Below are 10,406 nucleotides of genomic sequence, written 5' to 3'. Positions count from 1 at the left end.
CATTAGCTCATTAAGACTGACAGCAGGGACAGGGTGTGTGCTTAGCATAAGTATCTTACAGTTGCCTTGAGCATCAGTGACTACACGCACTCTCTCTACTTGATCAGTCACAGAAACTAGAAACTAGACTATCTCTTGCCATCTTATTATTCAGTTATTTGAGGCTTCATTTGGGGAAGGATTTAAATGCAATTATTCTTTAAGTGCAAGAATTAAAAATTTGACAGAATCTAAAGACAGGCATTCAGGTCTCCATACAGAAAAACAAACATCAAGTAGAGTGTATGTTTATTTTCTTAGTAGCAAAACATTCTCAATTCAAATATTATAATTTGATTTAAGCCAGGTTTTGATGATTTCTGATAAACAAACCAGGAATAGCAGATTATTTTTGTACCCTATGTATTCTTTCCAACAGAACCAGAGAATGCAAAAATCAAAATTGAAAATGATGTTATGACTATTTTTATAACAGCAAAGATGGGTTTAGTAGTTAAAGGATTTGCCAGAGTCATAAAAATTATGACGAGTTGATACTAGAGCCTACTTCTTTTTCTTAAGCATATTTCACACAAACTTGTGGTTGTTACAAATATGCTACGTAGTTGTTAAAAGTAGACCTTTACAAAAGTATCTGAATAGCATTACTCGATGAATAAAGGACTTCTACTAAAATAAAATGCTTTTATACTATTTGTTTCTATCTCTGATAGTCTAAAAAACAGAAACCCCATAATTTACTTTCTAAATTAATAACATTCCTACTTCTGGCATTTTACTGGGTTCTAGATTTGTTAGGAACTTCCTCTTGACATCAGGACCATCTCTGCGAGTACCCCCAGTCTTTTGCAGAGCCAGTTCCTATTGATCACTCCCATGTCAGAATCTCAAAATAAAAAGATTATTAGTTTAAGCAGGAGAACATGTAATATAAATAAAGAAATGGTAATATTCATTCCTTCAGTGTTATGAAATAAAAGTCTGTATACTAGCACGGCATAAAGGTGATTTATATGAATCCCAAGAACATTATTTCAGGAGTTTGTTGCCAGAAAAGAGGAAGCAGGATTTTCCAGATATTAGCAATTTCCTTGCCAAAGACTGACCCACAAACAACTTAGTTGCCTTGTTGTGTGCTTATCTGTTATTGTATTTATCACATGAAATCAGTGACTGTACTTATTGTACTTATCACATTAAGTGATTTGTTTGAGTCTCTCTGACTAAATTGTGAGTCCAAGGCTGAAATGTCTTTCATTAGTACTTAGACTCCAAGCACCTAATATATTACATGTTACATGGAATCTATCTACCTACCTTCCTACCTTCTATTTACCTCTCTATCATCTATCTAGAGAAAGAGTGAGAGAGAAGATTGTATTTTCTAATCACGTCAAATGTCTCGAAGAAAAAGAGAAAATTCATTATAGCGAAGGACTGTACTTGACTGCAAACTCTTCCCTTTTCAAGGCAATTTCAGGCAATGTTTGAGATCCCTTTCTGTTGTTTTCTTTCCTCCTTTTACTGATATGTCATAAGGCATGATACACACATACACCTCCTCCATTCATAGTGATTCTTCTTTCTCCATCCATTACCATCAACCACAGGTGCTCCATCATCATCTCTCTCCTGACCAGGTGTAATATTCTGACTTTCAGTTGATGGTTTTTCTTGTTGAGGTTGTTCATCGCTGAGTTTCTGGGCCTAGGGGTGTGAATGTGTGTGCAAATAAAAAGTCAGTGATATAAACACACAGCATACATAGATTTATCTAATCAAAAATAAGCCTAAAACAATTTTCCAAAACTATTCTCTGTACTTATTCTTAATAAAATTGTTACTTTCCCACAGAGTCTACTCCAAGAAAATAGTTACTTGCAAGGACTTTGGAAGTTATTTTAATCTGTGCTAGGGTGGATGCATGCAATCTGCTGTTCATAAGCATGAGAAGAAAGCCATAGGGCGTATTTCCAGGGAACACAAGAGCAAATCCATGCAGGAAACACAAGAATGTAATGTTTCCTTCATGAGATTCAATTATCATTTCTTTTTAGCACTGAAGATCTTTATCAGTGTATCTATATTAGTTCAACATTTTCACAAAAGTAAATTTCTGCTAATAGAAATATCAAATAAAGTACTCACAATCACACGTCCAATCGGCTAAGAAAGATTCTTGATCATCTCCTTTTCCTCTAGATTTGGATATTGATCTTACTTGCTCACACATATTTCACACTGAAAATAGAATATTGTGATTAGGAAGATACACTTAAAATAATAGCTATATTTGCTAAGTCCTATGGCCAAACAGTGATGAGCAATTGTTTTAAATTTTGAAAACACTTTTTTAAAAAGTCACAATTATAAGTGTGTATGCTTTCCAATCACACCAAGAATAGATTTGTTTTATTGTCATGATCAAGCAAGCATAGAAATCACTCTAACACACATAGTAAGAGAGGACTGTTCTGAAGAGGTCTGGTTTCCCAACTGGATTCCCCACCATGAAGACATTTAGGAAAATATCGCTAGAAAGTGACAACCTGAGTGACCACTGCTTTGGTCACACTCCCATTTCCTAGGCCCACTCTGCCTGCTTCCATCAAGTTCGGTTGGAACACACGGAAAGGCTCAAGCCTTGCCATACGGCCTACGGCGGTTTTCGCGCTCCGAGGGCAGAAGAGACGAGCTGCCACGCGGACTGACGGCCCGCTCCTCCCTTGGCACTCTGCTTGGTGCGCTACCCATCTTGGGGACGCAGCCACAAGCCCACGGCATTCCCTGTTTCTAGGCCCTCTCTCTACAGCCCGCCCCAACCCGCCCTCTGCCCAGGCCCCACTGAGGACTCCGGAGTCCGTGCTGTCGGCAGTCCCGGCTGCCCCCAGGACTCACCCCGTCTTCCTCGGACCCACCCCCCTCCGCGGCCCACCGTCCTCCCTCGTCCCGTCCCGGCACCGCCACAACAAAGGTCATGGCGGCTGCAATCGATGCCTGTGAGGACAAGGACGACGACCTCGAGGACCTTCCTCCTCCGGGCCAGGAACCACGCCGCCCCGACCTGCCGAAGCCCGCTGGCTCCCTCCTCACACTCACTCACGGTTAGACTCCTGGAAGGACTGCTCCGCGGACATGCCAGTTGGGTCCCCGCTAGTGAGAAAGAATCAGGAAGGAAGAAACTCGACCACCTGCGTCTCAGCTCTGCCCTCAGGACGCGGACAGCAAGGCGCATGCGCAGCAATGCGCCTGAGCAGCAAGAGGCATGTGCACTGAGTCGGGCCTTGTACAGCGTGGGCTGTATTTCCCGCCTCAGCTGAGACCCAGAACCATAGGTGCTCCTGAGGGTGAAAAACGGCTTGCACAGCACTTTTCATTTTCCTTCCTAAACTTTCTGGCATCTTAGCTCAGAATGCTTTGTATTTGAGGTCAAATGACATATCATGTGCAATGCAACTCTCACACTTGCCTCATAAAATAAGAGCAGAGTAGAGAGATAGGATTCCTTTGCTACAGCACGACAATTCATGACATTTGGCTACCACTCCAACCTAAGCATGGCTCTCCACGGGATGTCAAGAGACCAAGAGACCACATGCGTCTGCTGACCTGTTTTCCTGTGAGTTCCAGTCTGTATTAACTGACTCCTGCCTTGTGAAAAAGAAGCACAGTTGTCTGAAATTTAATGAGAAACTTTGAAGATGAAACTTACATTTCATGAATTATATATGTTGTGGTAGCCTAGTGGCCAATATCAAAGATGTCCTTTTTGTCTGAAAACACTGAATTCACAAGGATGAAGATCAAATGGGGCTTTTATGTGTATTTGCATATGTTTCCATAGCAGCATTTATTAATCATTGGGAATGTTGTGTGAAAATAGTTTAACAGTTTCCAAACTGCAAATTGCAAAACACTGCAATCCACGGTGGGTCATCAGATTAATGCAATGGGTGGCAAATAGTATTTAAAGAAATGCAATAAAATAAAATAGAAACTCTCAAACATGCAGTGCATATAGGACATACATGTACACACATAAAGACACATGTATACACATATTTATATGTATGCAAATGTATTTTTCTCCTGTGTTGCAATAAAAGATGTTTGAAGGTTACTACTTTAGAGGGTATCAGACAAATATCTAGAGGCCATTTCATCAGCCATCTGATGGATTAAGACTTGATCAGCATAGGGTCTCTGTTGTCAGTAGCTTTCTACATATTGCTTGAAATAGTTCTCAGTGCGGTTTAAATTAGTTCAGCTTTACTGTAGGCACTTGACCCTCAGTAAACTCACTTGTGCTATATCCTGAGGTTGTGAGAAGAACATCTGATTAGTGGTAGAGGTGTGGCACATTATCTCTGTCAATGCCCAAATCATTTCCTACTGTCTTTTTCTACAGATGTGGGTGTGTTTATGTGTGTGTGTTTCTGCACTTGTCTGATTCTGCCTAGAGCAATTGTCTTTATCTTAGAATCAGCATATCAATCTCTACAAAAAACAAAACCTCTGGGATTTTGATTGAAATTGTTCTGAACCTATAGATTAATTTGGGGAAATTGACTCTTAAACATATTGAGTCTTCTAACTCACGAACACAGCATACTTCTCCATTTTATTTGGGTTTTCTTGAATTCCTCTCACAAGTGGTTTGTAGTTTTCAGCGTGCAGGTGTCGTACTTATTTATTCTGATTCATCCCTTAGTAATTCATATTTTTAGCTGCTATAATACCTGATATTTTTAAAAATGTCAATCCAGTTATTGTTCATTGCTAGTCCATAGAAATAAAATTAACTTTTGTACATAGATTTTGTATCCTGAGATTTACCTGTTGTTTCTAGTAGCATTTTTTTTATAGATTTCATCAGACTTTCTACATGGAAGATCATGCCATCTGCAAAAAAGTACAGTTTTACTTCTTCCTTTCCAATGTGGATGCCTTCAATTTCCTTTTCTCGGCTTACTGCACTGATTAGAACCACCAGTACAATGTTGAAGAGAAGTACGTAAACATACTAGCCTTTTTCCTTATTCTGTGATGAAAACTTTCTTTTAGCCTTAAGAATAATATAGCTGTGAGTTTTTCATCACACCCTTTTTCAAGTTGAAGAATATCCCTTCTATCCCAACCTTTTTGAGGTTTTTGTTTTAAATCAGGAATGGGTTTGGATTTTGTGAATTTATTTTTCAGCATCCATTGAGGTGATTCTTTGGTTTTTATGTTGCAGTTTGTTAATAAGGTGAATTATATTAATTTATTTTCAAATGTTAAACAAATGTTTCATTCCTGGAATAAGCTACACTTGGTCATATTATGCTATCATTTTTACATGATGTTGAATTACATTTGCTAAATTTTGTTAACGATTTCTCACCTATGTTTAAGAGGGATATGGGTCTGTTCTTGTCTTAACTCTTTTTTCTGATATCGAGTTCAGAGTAATGCTGTCCTCATAAAATGAGTTGTGAAGTATTCCCTGCTCTTTAATTCTTCTGGAAGAGTCTGTATAGAACTAGTAGTATTTCCTCTTCCTTAAACATTTGGTAGAATGCACCAGTGAAGTCATCTGGCTTGGAGTGTTCTCTTAGAAGGATTTTAACTACAAATTCAATTTAATTGATAGGTATAGGATTATTTCAGGTTACCCATTTCTTCTTGAGTAAGCTTTGGTAGTTTTTATCTTTCAAGGATTTTTAAAATTTGGTCTATCTTGTCAAATTTATTAGCATAAAGTTAGTCATAAGATTCCTGTATTATCCTTAAATTATTTCTAATCTCAGTAGTGATGTCACCTCTTTCATTTCTGATATTGGTAATTTGTGTGTTCTGTCTTTTTTTTCCTGCTAGGTCTGACTAGAGGTTTATCAGTTTTATTGATCTCCTGAAAAAAATCTTGTTTTGGCTTCATCGATTTTCTTTTTTGTTTTGTTTTATATTTAACTGATTTCTATTTTTATCTTAATGATATCCTTTCTTCTGCTTACTTTGGGATTAATTCATTCTTCTTTTTCTAGTTTCTTAAGGTATAAGTTGAGGGGATTGATTTGAGACTTTTTTGTTTTCTAGAATAGGCATCTTATAAAATTTCCCCTAGGTACAGCTTCAGTGGAATTCCACAAATTCTCTCAATTGGTTTCGACATATTGGTGGGTTTTCCAGAGATCTTTCCATTATTGATTGGTAATTTAATTCCATTGTGGTCAAAAAGCATATTTATCTTTTTTTTATTTATTTATTTATTTTTGGATGTAAATCATAATATATTTCGAATTCTGTGTAGATTACATCATGGTCACCACCCGAAAACTAATCATAGTCCATCCCCTCACATGTGAGCCTAATCACCCTTTTTGCCCTTTTGCTCTCCCCAGTCTTCCCCTATGGTAACCACCAATCCAGTCTCCAATGCTATGTGTTTGTTTGTTGTTGTTTTTATCTTCTACTTATGAGTGAGATCATATGGTATTTGACTTTCTCCCTCTGACTTATTTCACTCAGCATAATACCCTCAAAGTCCATCCATGTTGTCACAAATGGCCGGATTTCATCATTTCTTACAGCTGAGTAGTAGTCCATCGTGTATAAATACCACATCTTCTTTACCCAGTCATCCCTTGATGGGCACTTAGGTTGCGTCCATGTCTTGGCTATTGTGTATAATGCTGAAATTAACATAGCGGTGCAAGTATCTTTATGCCTTTGTGTTTTCCAGTTCTTTGGATAAATACCCAGCAGTGGGATAGCTGGAGCATACGGTAGATCCATCTTTAATTTTCTGAGGATACTCCATACTGCTCTCCATAGTGGTTGCACCAGTTTGCACTCCCACCAGCAGTGAACAAGGGTTCCCTTCTCTCCACATCCTCTCCAACATTTGTTGTTTCCTGTCTTGTTAATTATAGCCATTCTGAGCAGAGTGAGGTGATACCTCATTGTAATTTTGATTTGCATTTCCCTGATAGCTAATGATGTTGAGGAACTTTTCATTTGCCTGTTGGCCATCTGTATATCTTCTTTGGCGAAATCTCCATTCAGATCTTTTGCCCATTTTCTAATTGGATTGTTCTTTGTTGTTCTTGAGCTGTATGAGTTCTTTGTATATTTTGGATATTAACCCCTTATCTGACATATGGTTTGCAAATATCTTCTCCCATTTGTTAGGTTGTCTTTTCATTTTGTTAATGGTTTCCTTTGCTGTGCAGAAGCTTTTTAGTTTAATGTAGTCCCATTTGTTCATTTTTTCTTTCGTTTCCCTTGCTGGGTCAGACATGGGACTTGAAAATATGCTGCTCAGACTGATGTCAAAGAGCATACTGCCTATGTTTTCTTCTAGAAGTTTCATGGTTTCGGGTCTTACATTCAAGTCTTTAATCCATTTTGAGTTGATTTTTGTGCATGGTGTAAGGCAATGGTCTACTTTCATTCTTGCGCACGTGGCTGTCCAGTTCTCCCAACACCATTTATTGAAGAGACTCTCCTTTCTCCATTGTATGCTCTTGGCTCCCTTGTCGAATATTAGCTGTCCATAAACATCTGGGTTTACTTCTGGGCTCTCACTTCTGTTCCATTGATCTGTGTGTCTGTTTTTGTGACAGTACCATGCTGTTTTGGTTACTATAGCTTTGTAGTATAATTTGAAATCAGGGAGTGTGATCCCACCAGCTTTGTTCTTTTTTCTCAGGAATCCTTTGGCTATTTGGGGTCTTTTGTTGTTCCATATAAATGTTAGGATTCTTTGTTCTATTTCTGTGAAAAATGTTGTTGGAACTTTGATAGGGATTGCATTGAATCTATACATTGCTTTAGGAAGTATGGACATTTTAACAATCTACATTCTTCCAATCCAAGAGCATGGCATATCTTTCCATTTCTTTGTGTCTTCTTCAATTTCTTTCAACAATATTTCATAGTTTTCAGTGTATAGATCTTTCACCACTTTGGTTAAGTTTATTCCTAGGTATTTTATTCTTTTTGTTGCAATTATAAATGGGATTGTATTCTTAATTTCTCTTTCTGCTACTTCGCTGTTAGTGTATAGAAACGCAACCTATTTTTGTACATTTCTTTTCTATCCCTCAACTTGACTGTATTCCTTTATTGTTTCTAAAAGTTCTTTAGTGGAATCTTAAGGGTTTTCTAGATATAAAATCATGTCGTCTGGAAAGAGTGACAGTTTCACTTCTTCTTTTGCAATGTGGATCCCTTTTATTTCTTTTTCTTGCCTGATTGCTCTGGCTAGGACTTCCAATACTATGTTAAATAAGAGTGGTAACAGTGGGCATCCTTGCCTGGACCCTGATCTTAGAGGGATAGCTTTCAGTTTTTCTCCATTGAGAATGATATTTGCCAAGAGTTTGTCATATATGGCCTTTATTATGTTGAGGTACTTTCCCTCTATACCCATTTTATTTAGAGTTTTTATCATAAACGGATGCTGTGTCTTGTCCAATGCTTTCTCTACATCTATGGAGATGATCATGTGATTTTTATTTTTCATTCTGTTAATGTGGTGTATCATGTTGATAGATTTGTGGATGTTGGACCATCCCTGCACCCCTGGAATGAAACGCACTTGATCATGATGTATGATCTTTTTAATGTATTGTTGTATTCGATTTGCTAGTATTTTGTTGAGGATTTTTGCATCAATGTTCATCAGTGATATTGGCCTGTAATTTTCTTTTTTTGTGTTGTCCTTGTCTGGTTTTGGTATCAGGATAATGTTGGCTTTGTAGAATGAGTTAGGAAGCCTGACCTCCTCTTCCACTTTTTGGAAGAGTTTCAGAAGGACAGGTATTCAGTCTTCTTTGAATGTTTTGCAGAATTCACTAGGGAAGCCATCTGGTCCTGGAGTTTTATTTTTTGGTAGGTTTTTGATTGCTGTTTGGATCTCCTTACTGGTGATCGGTCTATTCAAATTTTCTACGTCTTCTTGGTCCAGTTTTGGAAGGTTCTATGTTTCTAAGAGTTTATCCATTTCTTCTAGATTATCCAATTTGTTGGTGCATAGTTTTTCATAGTATTCTCTTATTATCTTTTTATTTCTGAGGTGTCCGTTGTAATCTCTCCTGTTTCATTTCTGCTTTCATGTATTTGAGCCTTCTCTCTTTTTTTCTTGGTGAGTCTAGCTAAGGGTTTGTCAATTTTGTTTATCTTTTCAAAGAAGCAGCTCCTGGTTTCATTAATTTTTTCTATTGGTCTTTTAGTCTCTATTTCATTTATGTCTGCTCTGATTTTTATTATTTCCTTCCTTCTGCTGATTTGGGCTTTGTTTGTTGTTCCTTTCCCAGTACCTTTAGATGAACTTTTAGATTATCTATTTGGGATTTTTCTTCTTTGTTGAGGTAGGCCTGAATTGCTATAAACTTCCCTCTTACAACTGCTTTTGCTGTATCCCACAGATTTTGGCAGGTCATGTTTTCATTTTCATTTGTCTCCAGGAATTTTTTTATTTCTTCTTTGATTTCTTCAGTGACCCAATCATTGTTCAGTAGCAGTTTGTTTAATCTCCACATTTTTCTGGCGTTTCTCGTTTTCTTTCTGTAGTTGATTTCTAGCTTCATACCTTTGTTGTCAGGAAAGATGCATGGTATTATTTCTATCTTCTTAAATTTATTGAGACTGTTTTGTGGCCTAATATGTGATCAATCCTTCAGAATGTTCCATGTGCATTTGAAAAGAATGTGTATTCTGTGGCTTTTGGATGGAATGTTCTTTGTCTATCTACTAAGTCCATCTGGTCTAATGTATCCTTCAAGGCCAGTGTTCACTTATCGATCTTCTGTTTGGATGATGTATCCATTGGTGTAAGTGGTGTGTTAAAGTCCCCTACTATTATTGTGTTACTGTCTATTTCTCCTTTTATGTCTGTTAATAATTGCTTTATATATTTAGGTGCTCCTATGTTGGGTGCATAGATATTTACAAGTGTTATCTTTTCTTGTTGGATTATTCCATTTATCATTATGTAGTGTCCGCCTTTGTCTCTTGTTACAGTTTTTCTTCTAAAGTCTATTTTGTCTGATATAAGTATTGCTACCCCCACTTTCTTTTCTTTGCCGTTTGCATGGAATATCTTTTTCCATCCTTTCTCTTTCAGTTTGTGAGTGTCTGTAGGTCTGAAATGTGTCTCTTGTATGCAGCATATACAGGGGTCTTGGTTTTTATCCAATTGGCACGCTTATGCCTTTTGATTGGAGCATTTAGTCCATAGACATTTAAAGTAGCTATTGATAAATATGTATTTATTGCCATTTTGCTACTTTTTTTCCTAGGTGTTTTAGTTGTTCTTCTTGGTTCCTTTTTATCTTGCTCTCTTCCCTTGTGGTTTGATGGCTTTGTTTAGTAATATGTTTGATTTCTTTTGTCTTACTTCTTGCTTACTTATTATAGATTTC

The 10,406-nt window shown here is 37.3% G+C and overlaps 1 protein-coding gene across 1 annotated transcript; it reads right to left on the bottom strand.

The window, feature by feature from the left end:
- Positions 1-744: 744 nt before the first annotated feature.
- LOC106781351 (P antigen family member 3-like) lies at positions 745-2,979 on the bottom strand. The gene is made up of 3 exons (XM_070257133.1): positions 2,824-2,979; positions 1,549-1,707; positions 745-861 (listed from the first exon to the last, which is right to left on the bottom strand). Exons 1-3 carry the CDS (start codon positions 2,977-2,979, stop codon positions 745-747), a joined length of 432 nt encoding a protein of 143 aa, XP_070113234.1.
- Positions 2,980-10,406: the final 7,427 nt, after the last annotated feature.

The sequence above is a fragment of the Equus caballus genome, chromosome X (assembly GCF_041296265.1).
Source record: "Equus caballus isolate H_3958 breed thoroughbred chromosome X, TB-T2T, whole genome shotgun sequence".
Lineage (NCBI taxonomy): Eukaryota > Metazoa > Chordata > Mammalia > Perissodactyla > Equidae > Equus > Equus caballus.
Note: the sequence above shows the minus strand (reverse complement) of the source record. Positions and strands in the feature narration are given on the sequence as shown.